General features: G+C 39.6%; 1 protein-coding gene across 3 annotated transcripts in view; it reads right to left on the reverse strand.

Moving 5' to 3' along the window:
• Positions 1–18,028, reverse strand: part of map3k7 (mitogen-activated protein kinase kinase kinase 7) — a 135,349-nt gene that overhangs the window by 40,522 nt on the left and 76,799 nt on the right. For 2 of the 3 annotated variants that reach the window (XM_043685197.2, XM_043685217.2), the window contains 3 exons: positions 15,811–15,962; positions 8,216–8,381; positions 6,973–7,053 (listed from right to left, as the gene is read on the reverse strand). In XM_043685197.2, coding sequence (XP_043541132.1) covers positions 6,973–7,053; positions 8,216–8,381; positions 15,811–15,962 — 399 coding nt within the window. The remainder of the gene's footprint in view (positions 1–6,972; positions 7,054–8,215; positions 8,382–15,810; positions 15,963–18,028) is intronic. The other variant, XM_043685204.2, reaches the window with a different exon arrangement.

Consider the following 18,028-nt stretch of genomic DNA (forward strand, 5'->3'; position numbering starts at 1 on the left):
TGGAAGCTTTGGAGAGGGTGCAGAGAAGATTTACCAGGATGTTGCCTGGAATGGAGAGGAAGTCATACGAGGATAGGTTGAGAGTTCTCGGCCTTTTCTCGTTGGAACGGCGAAGGATGAGGGGTGACTTGATAGAGGTTTATAAGATGATCAGAGGAATAGATAGAGTAGACAGTCAGAAACTTTTTCCCCGGGTACAACAGAGTGTTACAAGGGGACATAAATTTAAGGTGAAGGGTGGAAGGTATAGGGGAGATGTCAGGGGTGGGTTCTTTACCCAGAGAGTGGTGGGGGCATGGAATGCGCTGCCCGTGGGAGTGGTAGAGTCGGAGTCATTGGCGACCTTTAAGAGGCATTTGGATAGGTACATGGATGGGTACTTAATCTAGGTTAGAAGTTCGGCACAACATCGTGGGCCGAAGGGCCTGTTCTGTGCTGTATTGTTCTATGTTCTAAAATAAATCGAAATAAAGCACAGATGTTCACAGACAGAGTTCAAAGCTATGGCGGCTTGATACTGAGATGCTGAGTGTAGTTCCTGGGGAAGGTGCTTGGCAGCGCCAATCTTGTTGCACACGCTGTTTTGTAAAAGTGAAAATCCTCTTTTGGTTAGGTCTTTCGCAAAAGTGAATTGGTGTAAAGTGAACGTTCAAAAAGCAGGGAATACATGTAACTTCAATCAGATTCCCCTCATTCTGAACTTCAGCGAGTACAAACTCAAGCTGTTCAACTGCTCCTCATACAACAGCCCTTTCATCCTTGGAATCAATCTGGTGAGCCTCCTCTGAACTGCCTCCAGTAATTCCGCATCCTTCCTCAAGTAAAGAGACCAAAACTGGACAAAAGACTCCAGGTTTAGTCTCACCAATATCTTACGTAATTGTAACAACACTTCTTTACTTTAATAACCCAGTCTTTTGAGGCAGAACAATATAGGGGCATTGGGGCAGGCAAAAACCCCCAAAAAGAGAGACACCAAAAGAAAATGAGATACTGGTTGAATTTCCTACAGAATAATTAATGGTTTATTTGATAATCTTGGTTTGAAATTATTGTTTTGTGGTGGCCTTTATTTCAGCCTTGTGACCAAGTGGATATTGCGATGTTCTCAGAGGGATGACAAGGTGTGGGGTGGGTTAAAAACAGGAATCAACTTTGCAGCATAGTTGAATGAATTAATCACTGACAGCCTGACATGACATAGGATGGATTAGTTGCCTCCTCCTCAGCTGCTTGCCACATTTCTCGTGGCAAGGGCCATGTTTCAATGGGAGAGCTTGTGCAGATGCAACAGATGAATCAAAGCTTGCAATTTGGAGAGTACAATAGGGCACCAAGATAATGGTGTAGACAGCAGAGGCTTTGCATAAGCATCCCAACATCTACTTGAACACATTTCATGTTTTGTATCTCTAATCATTCTTTCAACGTCTGCTGGATTGCATACCGAGTCATGAGCCAGGACTCAGTTGACAGTATTTGTTGTCTACTAGTTCAAATGCTCATGGTGCAGCAGACTGAAGTACAATAAAGGAATCATGACTGCTGTCAGGGTACTGGTCACTGACCCCTTTATGAAGTGCTGCACCTGGTCACATGCCAACTGCACAGTGAGTGGGTGGAACCTTTGCATTTACCATCCATCTCTGGATTTAAATGTTGCGTCTATGAAGTAGCAGGATTTCAGTCAACAGCAGTTGGCGCTAAGAAGAAGTCTGGTTTCTAAGTGAATTCTGGTTCACATTCGGCCTGCTTCTCTCTGGAATAAAAAGAGAAGCCCTGTGCTCCCTTTGCATTCAGTGCTCAAGTCACCTCCTTTATATGATAGTGAATGCCAAACTACAAGACGTTAGGAATGTTCACAGTTTCAGCCTGGAATGAGTCTCCTTGATGAGATTCATGGACCCAGTCAGCTTTGCAGCTGTCAGAAATGCTGTTCTTGCTCTGCTCATAAGTTGCAAACCTATTTGAGAGAGATGGCAACATTTTAGTGAGCATCTTCTTCAGGGTGATTGTATGTTGAATGTTGAAGAAAGACAAATGGTCTCTATTGATCCAGAGCTGCCATGGTCTCCTACTGCCCGGCTTCTGTACCTTCTTCCAAGAAGCTCACTTGCCTTATGTAGAAGCATATGAATTAGGAACAGTAGGCCACTCAATCCCTTGTGCTTTGCTGATCTGATTACGCTATCCTCCTTATACTGCCTTGCTCATCAAGAATTGATTCACCTCAGCATTTAGACAAATATTGGAAGATCCTGTTCCACTGCCTTTTGAGGATGAGTCTCAAAGATTCTCAACCCTCAGAAAATACTTCACTGATTTGAGCAGAACTCGAAGTAAGAATCAAAGAATTTACTTTATACTCCACCACTCCCTGCAGACATCAGCACCTTTAAGGAGCAGTGAAAATCAGCAGACATTTAACGGGGAGGGGGGTAGGGGGTGGATCCCTAGACCTGAAATGATGACACTGCATTCTCTTTGTAGATATTGCCAGATCTGCTCAATTTCTCCACAATTTTTGTTTCATACACTTTTATTAATTCAATAGTGGCAAATAGCTGATGGTGCTTGTTTTGAGGTTGGGGGGGGGCCTTGCTATTGCTGAAAACATGTTCAATCACGTGAGGTAGGAGGAGGACATTAGCTGGAGCACAGAGATAGTAAATGGCATTTATTGCATTAGATCAGTGTTGCAGATTGAGCTTGCAATAGGCTTACTTTGCAAAACTTCCTGCACATCATTCCAGTGTTTGCACTAACAACCTCACAGTAATGACGTTAGTTGCAGCCCTCACCATAAATAGTCACAAAGTGCAGACAACATTTTAGATCCAAACCAGGTTCTTTGGCACCCTACTAAAGGCATCAAACATCCTCAAAGGAGAGAGAAAACAGGACAGAACAGTTGCAGGTAGGCTTTGTTTTGTAGGAAGTACTTAGAGTCATACAGTATAATTTTACAGAGAAAAAAAAACAGCCGTCCACTTGTAGGTTTTTCCAAAAGATCTGTTATGTAATGCTTTGTTTTTATTCCCTATTAGTTATTGCATCAATTTTGTGTTGGCAACTGATTTTCACAGTCTGTCTATTTTACAGATTATCACAAAAACAACAAAAATCATAGCATTTGGGTAGCATCAGGAAGATGCATATCTTATAGTTTTAATGATTTGTTCTTAATGTCTCATGTTTTAGAATATAACATTCAGTTTTAGAAATTAATGTTTTATCTGTAGATAAATGGAAAAATCTTTTGAGAAGCCGATAAAATGGGAATAGCAAGGAGTACTTCAAAAGTATTGGACTTGCTTCTGGAAATTTAGTAGGTTAACAAAGAATAAAGATATTTAAGTCATAAGCTGAAATAAAGTAACTCCAATTTAAACAGGCTTGAAGCTATAGGAGTCATGATTTGGAGGAGCCGGCGTTGGACTGGGGTGTACAAAGTTAAAAATCTCACAACACCAGGTTATAGTCCAACAGGTTTAATTGGAAGCACACTAGCTTTCGAAGCATCCTATCACTTGAGGAAGGAGCAACGCTCCGAAAGCTAGTGTGCTTCCAATTAAACCTGTTGAACTATAATCTGGTGTTGTGAGATTTTTAACTTTGAAGCTATATATAAACCTTAAAACCATATGGATGCAAAGCAACCAAAAAAAAGGGTTGTTCTATTTTAGTAGAATAAGAGTCAGCAGTCTTCAACCTTTCCTTATAGTGTTTAAATTATGTATGCAGTTTCCAGGTGAAAAAGAGGGGAAAACCAGATTGCAAATAAGAAAGTTCCTTACATTCTCAGAAGTGGGGCTGTAATATTCCACTAACAATATAAATTATTCATATAGGGTACAGGATCAAAGGGAAGATGAAATTATTTGTTCACATTCTCGTTTGAGAATGCCTAACAACACGCCAAAATGTTATGAAGATCGGATGTTGAGATGAAAGGTCCTTTTGTTTAACTTATCTGTGTGTATGACTGCTAACTGAAGCAGACAATTCAATTTCAGGTTTCAAAGGCAGATATCCTATCACTAAGTCACCCTTCATTTACATGTGCATGGTACATGACACTGACCCATCCAGCTTAAAGCTGGCTCCTCGGGTGAACGGAACCTTGGACTCTCCTGTTTATTTTTTTTCTGTTTTTTTTAATTTAACCCCCACACTATCACCTATGTGTGGTAGTACTTATTTTTTCCCCAGCACCCATGGTGTGTGTGTGTATACGTGTGAGACACAGTGAGAGACACACAAAGTGCACGAATCTTTATTCAATTTCCACCACCAGGAAGATAGGAAAACACCCGAGTGGCCAGTGACACTCTCCTGTTTATATCTGTCAGTCAGGGCTGCCTGATTGGACCAGGTTAACAGCCCCAATCAGGGATCTCATTCTTTAAGTATACCTGGGTGACCTTGTTCTAATCACTACAGGGAGCTTTGTTCTAGTTTGCAGCAAGTAAAAAAAAATCTACAGTCTACCTCAGAGTCTTGTGGCTAGATAGTACAGTCGGTTCTGCTATAACGCAGTAGTTCCTTTGTTGTAGAACCCATCTTATAAGAAGTACACGTAATAGCAATACCATTGAAACTAATGGGGTTGGAATCATGTTATAACCAATACACGCTTTAAAAGTTTGTGCTATAGAAACAGTGTCTCCAAATTATCATCTTTCCTATAGTGAATTAGCATTAACAAAATGCACGTTATAGGAGAACAACCTGTAGTCTGCTTGATTAGTTAGTTAGAAAAAGTTATAAAGGTGCTGTGGCAACACTTTTACACTTTATATTCACTTGGTTCCCAAAGCCAGGACATGGGGCCTGAAGAATCTACAATGCTGTAGCCTGAAGAGTCTTAAGCCAAGGGACTTTCTACCATGTAATTGGTATTTTAAAAAGTGAGGATAAAAATTGTATTACGAAGTCAAAAGAGTGTATGTTCACTTTAAGATAAGAAGTGTTTTCTGAATTTTAAAGTAAATTTCAAGTACATCCACAGCTGCCAGAACAGAATAGCTAAGAGATGGGCTGTTCCAAAATAGATACACGTAACAATTGGATACCTGAGTTTTGGTTGTTGTTTTGACAACAATTCAAATTTAAGCAATTAATTTTAATTATGCCCTGGAAACTAAAACCCAACTGAGTTTGAACTTGTTGCGTTGACAACATGAGACCAATGCGAAGGAATGATGCTGGAGGTTAAAAAACGCAAACATTTTGAAAACTGGTCAGAGCAACTTGCACCGAAAAGCAGAACAACTGCCATAGAGCCAGCGAGCTAACTGCCTATCTAATATGAAAAGCTCTCAAGTAAATCAAAAGACACTATCAAAATAAAGCTTTTCCTGTAAAAAATACTCACAGTAAAAAGAAAGATGACGACCCAGGGAGAAGCCAGCAGAATTGGAAGACCATAAGGAAGACAGCATACGAGATTGTGTAGACTTGATATTATGTTTAATAATTGTGTTATTGGAGCAGCATATTGATAGAATTGTGTTCAGTTAAGGGATAGTGGTTAGTTAGGGGAAATGTGTCCAATTTGTTAATAGTTTTGTTTAGTCTTCACTATTAGAGTTAGGAAAATAAATTGTTATTTTTCTTTAAATGGTGGAAATTAGGAATTCTCTCTCACTCATACACACTTCATCAAATTACGAGGTGAGGTGAGCTCTTCTGGTTGTCTGGTTTTAATTAACAGAAACGTTCGACCTACCTCGTGTAACAATTGTAACTAAATTTATAGCACAAGTCATTATAAGGTATAGTTTTAAAAAAAGTGTTCCTGTTTAATTTGTCTTCAGATATACAATAAGGTTTACATTTGTTAAAAGCATGCAACTTAGGAGGTATTAATTTTTGTTAATTAATTGTTGGATGCTTGGATTTTTTTTAAAAATACTAATGGTCCCCAATAGGATTGTAAGGATGTATCTGAACAGATGCAAACGTTTGCACACTTTGGTGGCTTGGGGAAAAACAATTGTAGGAAAAAACATATCAAAAGAAACATTAGACTTGCTTCTGGAAATTTTGAAGGATAACAAAGAATGAAGATAGCTCAGTAAAACAAAGGCATGAGTTTTTGACACACAATAGCTATCCTCATTTTAAAAGACAGATTTAAGCACCGTAACATGAGAAAAACAGATCAACAGAAGATACCATTTGAAAAGGCTAGCTGAGAGGATCATTGGACATGTCCAAGATACAAAGAATCAAAAATGATAAATACATGAATTGGACAAGAAATTACATCTGTAAAAATGAATGACAATTTAGGATAGTCTGATCAAATTGCAAAAATAGAAGTGTCCTATGTGGAATAAGAGTGAAGGAAAATCAAGGAATGCCAATACAATGAATCCTCAAGGAACTGGAGACAGATAGCTTAAGTTGTCAGGCGAGTTCAGAAAAAAAAGTGTAGATTGGATTCATTTGGCTCCAATGTCACTGCTGAATTGACAGAAATTTAGTAACAGTTGTAATAGTTGTCTCTCTTCGGAGGGACCTGTATCACATATATTTAAATTGGTTGGCCCCATTGTCTGAGCACAACCAAAAATGGAGAATTTTATCTCAATAGAAATCCATCTTTTTAATGTGTGTCTTTTATGCAAATCTATTTTTCAAAATTAGGTCATCAGCATCTCCTCCACTACAAACTGTTCATAATTTAGTCCTTAAATATGGGACTACAAAAGTGGCATTACTAAGTTGTTATCAGTACTTTCACAATTTGTGGTTAATTTGTGTATTTTTAAACTAATTTGAAAAACAATAAAACTACTAACTCCGAGCTTCCATTATTTTATTTCATAAAATTAAATTAGAAAGTCTTCTGGCTCATGTGCAATTCTACAAGGTTCTCTGCAGTCTGGAGCAACGAGCATTCAAGCACCTTATTTCTCATTAGTCAGCCAGCTAGCTAGCCAGCCCAGTAGTTAGAACTGGTACCTGATATGACGATCTGAGGAACATCCAGAATGGTGCCAAATGAAGCAGTTTTACGGTGGCCCCGCCTTGGCTTTGGACGGGCTGCAAAATACACACATACGCATGCAACATATAGCCAAATAGGTTATGAAGCGCATTACAATTAGAACAATGCAGTCTTGTCACAGAAACAAAATAATTACATGGAACCAGTCATGCAAAACACAAGGCACCATGCAAAAGCAAAGATGTTACAATTTAGCGAGACACACAATGCTTAGGAAAAGCACAATTAAAGCACTGAACCAACTTTACAAAATAATTTATTGAAACACCTTTTGAAAAACTTTAAAATGCAACTCCACAAAACTTAACTTTAAACACACAGACAGCCTACACTTATTAGAATTAGCTATATTAATTTAACCAAGTGTAGTGCAAAGTACCACTTAAGCATTTGATACAGCAACAGCATAAAGCAGGTAGGATGAAACAGGTCTGCATGACAAATACGTTGGGTCAAAAATCTTAACACCATGTCAAAAGTCTGTTTGACAACCTCAATGTCATTCTAGTCTTGGGAGTCATGTCAGGTACTTCATTTGCTGTGGTCACGTAATATATTTAAATTCTATTGGAAATTAGTAAACATAACGTTAACTAATATACTCTAGACACCAATGGTTGAAATACATAGCTGCTTATACTGGATTACCAATCACAAATGCTACCAAAAAAAAAGCATACATTATTACGAGGATTGATTAATATTAATGTACTGAAGTTTGAAGTGAAATAAAACACAAGTTAACTGTAGAAGCCAGAACCAGGGAATCGTGCAGTACAGAAAGAGGCCATTCGGCCCATCAATTCTGCACTGACTGTCAAAAGAGCATCCCACACAAACCCAGCTCTCCACGTATCCCAGCAACCTGTCATTTACCATCTTATCCATCCAGCTTCCACATCCCTGGACACTACAGGGCAATTTAATATAGCCAATCTTCTAGGGGAGGATACTGCAGCACCTGGCAGAAATGACAGACACATGGAGAATGTGCCAATTCCACACAGGCATCCAAGGCTGGAATCAAACCAGGTCCCTGGCACTGTGAGGAAGCAGTGCTAACCATTGAGCCACCGTGCTGCCCAGAAATGAAATGTCTTTAATCAATTATAAATTCTAAAAATTCACTATATTAGTTTAAAAATTATTAAAGTGTTGTTTTATGCAGCTCTGACCCTCTTGTTATAGACTTTTTACCTGTGGTAGCATTCATAATTCTAGCCTCCAATTCAGAATAATTGCTGAGGTCAGCACTCAATCTTTTTCCATCCATCGTGGCAGCAGCAGACTGTGTGCGTCCTCCAGACAGGCTCTCCACACTACTTCCTCGAGACAGTGGAAGATTTAATCGTGCAGAGTCACTCTGTTAAAAAAAAATCAAAGTTACAGCAATGTGCAAAGGGCAGTAAGGTTCTGAAAGCAAGGATGCTCTGGTGTCTGCAAACTATTCAGGATTAGCAAATCACTTTACAGCAAGACAGCAACGTTCAAAACACACAAATGTATCCCAATGTACGTTTGAGTTTTGCAAACCAGACTGGAGCATTAGAAGCTACATAAATAATCTTCGATTCAGTATAATATTTCCCCTTCACTGAACCTTCCTATTAGCCTGTGTAATATGTTGATGCTTGTCATTTTCAGATAATCGCCTGATCGTCCATCTGGGTTGACCCACAATTTTAAAGAGACTGGCGTAACATTTTGATGAAAAGTTTGGCCAAAATGTTGATAAAAATAAGTCATTTTAAACAAATCCACTTAGATTCATATCTTTGCATATAATATCAAGTAGATAACAACAATTACATTATAAACCTATAGTTTCCTTTTTCAGGAGATGTCATTTTTCGATAATTTTTTCTTGAAATAGGTTAGGAAGTGCTTTTTTTCTTTCCATAAGTTCATCAACTGTGCTTGTTATTAGTCCTATGCTGCTCTGAATTCAGCCTGAAGGAGATACAGGGTGTCCTCACTTAAACAGATTGTCTTTCTGAAAATTGAGACTTTCAGTGAAGCATTGATTCATTAAAACTGGAGTTAGGTTTCACAGCACTTTCTTTGTGGCTGAAAATAATTAGAACATTATACTTGTACCCATTAAGTTAAAATATTCAGTACACTATGGCTAAATTCCTAAATTGGTAAATAACAAAATAATGCTTAATGTAAAAATGTCACATTATACTTCCAGTACCTCCTGAGTGGGCCACAGGATCTTTGCCTGGGAACCTTTGCTTATTAGGCTTCAAATTTGAGGCTCTTGCTTGGTATTGGCCACACGGTGGACATAACCTAGTGCTATTTTTTCAGCAGGTAACTGCCACAGTATTTCTTGTTGGCTGCTGCCACCTCCACATCCACTTGGGCCACTGTTCTTGGGGGCTGCTCTTTGTGGCTGGTTGCAGAGCCTTGGCCTTCCTCCCTTCCCACCAGCCAAGAGGGTGTTGGCTGCATCTGAACTCACTGGCATTTTTGCCAGTCTCTCCCTGTAATGGTGAGTCAGGCTGCAGGGTTTGTGTAGTAGATCTGAATTTGTGATTGGTGGGCAGCATGGGGGAGCAGCTGGGTTGTATGGGCTGGAAGGCACAGGTGACTGCTCCTACATTGTTTGACTAATGGTAGTCATGGAAGAACTGCTATGCTGGCCACTACTTGGGATGCTGCCGAAGTCAGTTGTGGCTAGCATATTTCAGGCTGGTAGAGATTCAGGGGCTCTGTATGGCGAACATTTGGTTATGGTGCTGCACAGGAGGCAATCATGAGAGAAAGTGCTGCTCCAAAAGTGCACTAGTCGAGTCAGGTAAAATGAATCTTAGAATGCTCATCAAGACTAAATGTCAAAGTGAAACGATGCTAAACTGGGCATTTTTAAGTGCTGACTCCCTAAATGCAAGTCATTCGTGCTTGATTCTGCAGAGATTTTTTTCTCTCTCCAAGGAAGGACTTTTGCTTTGTTTGACAACTTGTTGTAGTAGTTGAGGTTATTAATGGCTTACAGAAAAGTAAATCTGTGTTTATAACATCAACCGGTCCATTCAACATGAGCACAATTGGATTCATTCTACTTCTGGTACTTGTTACATATTAATATTTTACATATCACTCGTACATGGCAGTTATTAATTAGAGTTGAAAAATATGGCACTGGAAAAGCACAGCAGTTCAGGCAACATCCAACAAGCAGGAAAGTACATGTTTTGGCCATAAACCCTTCATCAGAAACGTGGAGGGGAAAGGGAGCTGAGAGATAAATCGGGTGGTGAGGGTGGAGCTGGGGAAGGTGGATGGGAGGACTATAAGTGTATACAGGTGGGGGGCAATTGTGATAGGTCAGTGTGGAGGGTGGAGTGGATAGGCAGGAAGGAAGATGGGCAAGGAAGTCAGGTCAAGACAGTAGGGGGAGGGGAGATTTGGAAACAAGTGAAGTCCATGTCGATGCCGTGTGGTTGAAGGGTCCCAAGGTGGAGCGAGGTGGTGTTCTTCCTCCACTTGGCAGGTAGCTTTTATTTGTAATGAAGGCGGCCCAGGACTTGCACGTCCTTGGGGGAATGGGAGGGGATGTTGAAGTAGTCGGCCATGGGGCGGTGGTGTTGTTTGTTGAATGTGTCCCAGAGATGTTGCCTGAAATGCTCCGTGAGTTGGCGTCCTGTTTTCATAATTATGAGGAGACCATATTGAGAGCAATGAACACAGTAGATGAGGTGGGTGAATGTGGAGGAAAATCTCTGCCAGATGTGAATTCAACCTTTGAGACCTTAGATGGAAGAGGTGTGGGCTCACGTTTTATACATCATGTGGTGGCAAGAGATGGTGGTTTGGTGGGGGGCGTGTACCTAACAACGGAGCTGCGGAGGCAATGGGATGGGGGGAGAAATATATCTTTGGTGGTGGGGTCTGTCTGTAGGTGGCAGAAATGGTGGAGGATAATGTGCTGTATCCAGAGATTAGTGGGGCAGAGGGTGAGGACCAGGACTTGCAAGTCCTTGGGAGAGTAGCGAAGGTACTGGTTAGGCCTTGGTAACCAGACAGAATTTTATATCAGTAACTACTGATTCATAGGCATGATTTTTGCTGTGGCAAGACAAAACATACTCCATGATCGGAAATTTTTTTGAATTGTGCTTCCAGGTTTAAAAAGATCCATCAATTACATATTTAAGTTTTGTTTAAAGACTGTCTTTTCAAGGAGAATCATTCTCTTCCACAGTTGTCAAGATTCCCCATGTACTATTTCCTATTTTCTATATTATTTATCTTAATTTAAAGTAAGTGTAAAAATGCAATTATTAAAAGCTATTTGTTTTGGACTGGGGGCCCGTGACTACTGGTGTGTCGCAGAATTGGTGCTGCGTCTAGTTCTTGTTGTTGTTTATGCATATAATTTGGATAGGAATATAGGATGAATGGTTAGTAAGTTTCCAGATTACACCAAATTGGTGGTGCAATGGACAGTGAAGGAGGTTATCTCAGTACAATGGGACCTTGATCAGATGGGTTGATGGGCTGAGGAGTGACAGAGTTAAACTTAGATAAATATGAGATATTGCATTTTGGTAAAAAGATCAGGGCAGGATTGATACACTTAGTGATAGGATCCTGGGGAGCGTTGTTGTCCAAAGAGACCTTGGGGTGCAGATTCATAGTTCCTTGACAGTGGCAGGTACACACAGTAATGAAGTTTACATTTGCCTTTATTGGTCAGTGCATTCAGGAATTGGGATGTCATGTTACAGCTGTACCAGGACATTGGTCAAACCACTTTTAGAATACTGCGTACAATTCGGGTCTCCCTTCTATAGGGAAAGATCCTGTGAAACTTGAAAGGGTTTAGAAAAGATTTACAAATGCTTTTTGATGCTGCCAGGGTGGGAGGGTTTGAAATGTAGGGAGAGGTTGAATGGGCTGAGGTTATTTTAGAAATTAGAATATAGAAAATTACAGTACAGTACAGACCCTCTGGCCCTCAACAGTTCCACAGGTCGGCGCAACAATTTGAAGCCTACCTGCCCCAAGTTATTCCATTTTTATCCATATGTTTATCCAGTGACCATTTAAATGCCCTTAAAGTTGGCAAGTCTACTACTGTTGCAGGCACGCCCCTACTACTCTAAGTAAAGAAGGTACCTCTGACATCTGTCCTATATCCATCACCCCTCAATTTAAAGCTACATCCCTTGTGCTAGCCATCACCATCCGAGGAAAAAGGCTCTCACTGTCCACCCTAACTAACCCTGATTATTTTATACGTCTCAATTAAGTCATCTGTCAACCTTCTTCTCTCTAATGAAAATAGCCTCAAGTCCCTCAGCCTTTCCTCAAGACTTTTCCCTCCATACTAGGCAACATTCGAGTAAATCGCCTCTGAACCCTTTCCTAAGCTTTCATATCCTTCCTATAATGCGGTGACCAGAACTGTATGCAAGTGCGGTTGCTCCAGAGTTTTGGACAGCTGCACCATGATCTCATAACTCCGAAACTCAATCCCTCTACCAATAAAAGCTAACACATTGTATGCCTTCTTAACAACCTTATTAACCCGAGGGGCAACTTTCAAGGATCTATGTACATGAACACCGAGATCTCTCTGTTCATCAACACTGCGAAGAATCTTACCATTAACCCTGTACTCTGCTCCATCCAAAGTGAATCACCTCTCACTTTTCTACATTAAACTCTATTTGCCACCTCTCAGCCCAGCTCTGCAGCTTATCTATGTCCCTCTGCAACCTGTAACATCCTTCAGCACTGTCCACAACTCCAATGACCTTAGTGTCATCTGTAAATTTACTAACTCATCCTTCTATGCCCTTATCCAGGTCATTTAGAAAAATTTGAGAGAAGATTTGTCGCTCGGGTGTTCGTTGTTGTGGTTCTGTTCGCCGAGCTGGGAATTTGTGTTGCAGACGTTTCGTCCCCTGTCTAGGTGACATCCTTAGTGCTTGGGAGCCTCCTGTGAAGTGCTTCTGTGATGTTTCCTCCGGCATTTATAGTGATTTGTATCTGCCGCTTCCGGTTGTCAGCTCCAGCTCTTCACTGCAGTGGCTGGTATATTGGGTCCAGGTCGATGTGCTTATTGATTGAATCTGTGGATGAGTGCCATGCCTCTAGGAATTCCCTGGCTGTTCTCGGTTTGACTTGTGCTATAATAGTAGTGTGGCTGTTGGTTTGTGTGCTGTTATGAGTCCTAGTGGTAGCAGTAGTCTGGCTGTTAGTTAGGCAATTTCATCCACAGATGCCTAAGGGAAAGACAACGGAACGAGGACATGCCGCAACCCAAAGGACTAGCCACACTACTATACATCAAGAGCATTTCCGAACTAACAGCCAGACTATTGCTACCACTAGGACTCATAACAGCACACAAACCAACAGCCACTCTCAGACAACAACTCACCAGGACGAAGGACCCGATACCCAGCATGAGCAAAACCAATGTAGTGTACAAAATCCCATGCAAGGACTGCACAAAACACTACTTAGGACAAACAGGAAGACAGCTAATGATCCACATCCATGAACACCAACTAGCCATAAAATGACACGACCAGCTATCCTTATTAGCCACACATTCAGATGATAAGCAACATGAGTTCGACTGGGACAACACTACTATTATAGGACAAGCCAAACAGAGAACAGCCAGGGAATTCCTAGAGGCATGGCACTCATCCACAGATTCAATCAATAAGCACATCGACCTGGACCCAATATACCAGCCACTGCAGCCAACAACTGGAACTGACAACCGGAAGCGGCAGATACAAATCACTATAAATGCTGGAGGAAACATCACAGAAGTGCTTCACAGGAGGCTCCCAAGCACTAAGGATGTCACCTAGACAGGGGACGAAATGTCTGCAACACAAATTCCCAGCTCGGCGAACAGAACCACAACATTTAGAAAAATGACAAATAGCAGTGGACCCAAAACAGCTCCTTGCAGTACACCACGAACTGAATTCTAGGATAAACATTTCCCATCAATCACCACCTTCTTTCAGCTAGCCAATTTCTGATCTAAATCACCCTCAATCCCATGCTTCTGTATTTTTTGCAATAACCTACTATGGGGAGCCTTATCAAACGCTTCACTGAAATCCACACACACACCACATCAACAGCTTTACCCTCATCAGGTCACCATCTCAAATAACTCAATGACCTACCCTTCACTAAATTGTGTTGACTATCCCTAATCAACTTCTTCCTCTCGAGATGATTATAAACTCAATCTCTTACAACCGCTTCCAACCAAAGTAAGGTTCACTGGTCTATAATTACCAGGGTTATCTTTTTTCCCCTTCTTGAACAAGGGGACAACATTTGCTATCCTCCAGTCTTCTGACACTATTCCTGTAGGCAATGATGACATAAAGATCAAAACCAAAGGCTCTGCAATCTCCTCCCTGGCTTCCTAGAACATCCTAGGATAAATCCCACCCAGCTGAGGGGACTTAACTATTTTGCACACTTTCCAGAATTGCAAACACCTCGTCCTTGTGAACCTTAATCCTGTCTAGCCTAGTAAGGCCTGTATCTCAGTACAGGTGCATCAGAGGTTAAGGGGTGACCTTATAGACGTTTTAGAAAATCATGAGGGAATGGATAGGGTGACTAGACACTGTCTTTTCCCCAGGATAGGGATGTCCAAAACTAGAGGCCATCGGTTTAAGGTGAAGGAAGATAGATTCAAAAGGACTCAAGGGGCAACATTTTCATGTTGAGTGTTTGGAATGAGGAAGTGGTGGAGGGAGGTATAATTAAAACATTTAAAATCTGGAAGGATACATAAATAGGAAGTGTTCAGAAGGGTTATGGGCCAAATGCTAGCAAATGGGACTAGATTAATTTAGGATTTCTAGTCACCATGGATGAGTTGAACTGAAGGGCCTGTTTCCATGCTGTACAACTCTATGACTCTAAAACACCCTAACATTGTTATTTCACTTTTGATTCGCAACATTATTTGAAGGTATGTTTTCTTTTAACCAATGTTTTACTTTTTGTTTTAAAAAGAACATGCAATCATGCATAGAAAAATCTCAACAAGTTTGTTCATGTTGCATAATGCATGAATAATTCTGCTCCAAGACAGTTTGACATTTCGTATCACCAAAAAACCCCTAATAGGAAACTTGGTTTCCTGTTGCAATCTCTTGGGATTGGCCAAAAAGGGAAAAGTCAAAATGTAACCAATTAAGGGAAAGGAAATAAATCTGGAAATGTTCTCCTTAGTTCCAAAGACAATCAAGCAAGCTGACTATACTTCCTTGAAATAATGTAGTTTCTGCAGAAAATCCTCACTACTGCAAATATTGGTATATTATTGTCTTCTTCAATTAAAGTCAACTAGTAAATTTTAAATTTTGCCAATCCCTTTTAGAACTCATCCTTGTTACAATTAAGATTAAGCTTGTTGCTCATGCTGTAATATAATATTTACCACAATAATAGATATAGGAATCAAAAAATAAAGTATCACTGTCTAGAAGTAGCTTGACTGTCTACCTGCGACTCTTGGATGATGAGGAACTTAGAAAAGTGCAGAAATGCTTCTAATTCACTAACCTAACAAGAGTCTTCGATTGGCTCAATATACTCCCTGAGAATGTATGCACTGAGTCTATGTAAATAGCATCCCTGCAGAGAAAAAATAAGAATAAAACTTTGGCGCTTTAGTGTATATTCAGAGCAAAATAAAAAAGTGCTGCTTATGGTTAAGAATTTCTTTTAAATAAATGCTTGCCAATTTAAGTAAAACAAAGTCTTGATCAGAGCAATTTACTCACCGTCTGTTTGGGCTGGAGTTTAAGCTGCTGAGCCAGCTTCGATTCCAAACGCTTAATTGTGTCATTGGTAGCATTTGCATGTAAGTCACTAGGTTCTACACAAGCATCACTTTTGTTACTGGTATTTGTAGAGGTAATTTCCAAGAAAGATCCTAGCAAACAAACAGTACAATTTATAGCATTCTAAATAGACTTTATTATGCAACTGCAAAGCAGTTCAAAGTTACAAAATCACTCAAAAGCATTTAATGTTACGTGTTTAAGTGGATGGGGGAGCAGAGATTAAAAGAAAGCAAAGCATTTATTTCATCTTCCAAAATTAGGCAATGATCACAAATCACAACAGTAAAGCACTTCCGAATTGCCTTATGCATTATCCGAGACAAACTTTTTCAAAGGGCAACTGAATTAATATAAGCTGAGGCAGAACCAAATAAAGACAGACAACTGAACTATGTTGACATAAATCTTTCATTGTATTCCTCATTAACACAATCAGAATTCCATTAGTAGCATTTATAATCAAAATGGTGTTACATTAAATGATATTATAGCTTTTTGTTAATTTGGACTATAGCATAAAATGTGTTAAATATCATGAGGATTGTATGAGTCCGTTGCAAATTTACCTTACTTAATATCATGTCAATTTAGCTTTCTATATAAAATGATGGGTGAACATATGTACAAGGTGGTAACATGTCTAACACAGAGAGATCTGAGCATAATCAATTAGATTTGTTCTGTAGTTAAGTTGTGACAGTCAACATTTCGTGGGGAACAGTGTGGATTTAGTGAAGTAGGAGTGAGGGAAGAAGGGGACAGAGGATGAATCAAGGTTGCATTGCAACTGGACTCCACTGTTAAAGCTTTGTGCTTATGCACAAAGATTGACTACTTAAAAGAATTGGAAATGGTTCACAGGGTCAATGGGAACTGTATTTTGGCAAATATATTCAGACAATGTAGTAGTTAAAAAATGCACTTAAAATCTGGTAAAGTACCAAATTGTTTCAGGATTGTTTTAAATACATAATTAGAAAGGTTCAAGCTCTTGCACTTCAAGAAAATTTAAAGTTAAAAAGTGCTTGTTAGATACCAAAACCTTAGAATTCTGGAATTCATGATCACATTGTATAGTCCCATCCTTATGCTCTACTGGTAGTTCAAAGGATTAAGCAGCTGAAGGAAAGGGTTACACTATTTATTCCATTTCAATTTGCTTAAAATGTTTTCAATAAACTATATATTTCCCACAAAAGAAAATGGAACAGAAGCCAAAAAAAAAATTTTAGATTTGATGATTCCATTGTACTCCTGGTTTGTCTCCTCTTTCTACATAGAATTGACAAAACTCAAAACTCTTTTACCTGTTCCAAATTCAGTGAAATTTAATTCATCACACCTGGTTAAGTAACACCTTAATTTTAAAGTTCTCAGTATTACTTTGAAATTCCTCCATTGTTTCACCTTCAGATTCCCACAATCTCCTCCAAATCTACCATGTTTGAGAGACCTGCGTTCCTCTATTTATGACCTTTTGAAAAACCCCAATGGCCATGCCTTCAGTAACTAGGTCTCCAAGCTCTAACATTCCTTCTTAACCCACTCTGCTTCTCTAACTTGCTTTCTTCCTTTAAAATGCTCCTTAAAGTTTACCTCTGAACAAGTTATTGGACATTTGTCCTGTTATCTCATTACCCAGCCAGTATGAAATATTCATTTAATATAACTTATTGTTATGAAAATTTATTACAGCAAACATACTTGTATGCAGTATATTTCTTAATCCTCATTAATGATATAATGTCAAGAAAACAAAACTACAGTAAACCTGCAAGACGATAAACAACAGGGATTAAATAATTACAAGCAGATAGATGTGATAGAGCCATCGGCATTCAAATACTGCACTATGCCTCATGTTAAGACAATAATGCGTACTTATAATAAGTTCAGCTTAGGTGTACTGGGCCAAGACCTCCTTCCATGCAGCATCAGTAGATTTTATCAATAAAGCATGCCTGACTACATGTCTTCTCCACCACCTACACCCCAACTACCAAATCAATTCAATGATCAAATACCCCAGCCTGGTTTAGCAGGCTGTGGAGAAAATGTCTATACTTTGCTCCTTAAATCAGATATACTTCAAAGTACAAAAGCTACTCCAACTCAGCAACTTTCACAAAACATAATTCAACACTCATGCTAGGAA

This window comes from Chiloscyllium plagiosum, unplaced genomic scaffold (genome assembly GCF_037043375.1).
Source record: "Chiloscyllium plagiosum isolate Xiang-an unplaced genomic scaffold, Cpla_swu_hap1 HiC_scaffold_3, whole genome shotgun sequence".
NCBI classification, from domain to species: Eukaryota; Metazoa; Chordata; class Chondrichthyes; order Orectolobiformes; family Hemiscylliidae; genus Chiloscyllium; species Chiloscyllium plagiosum.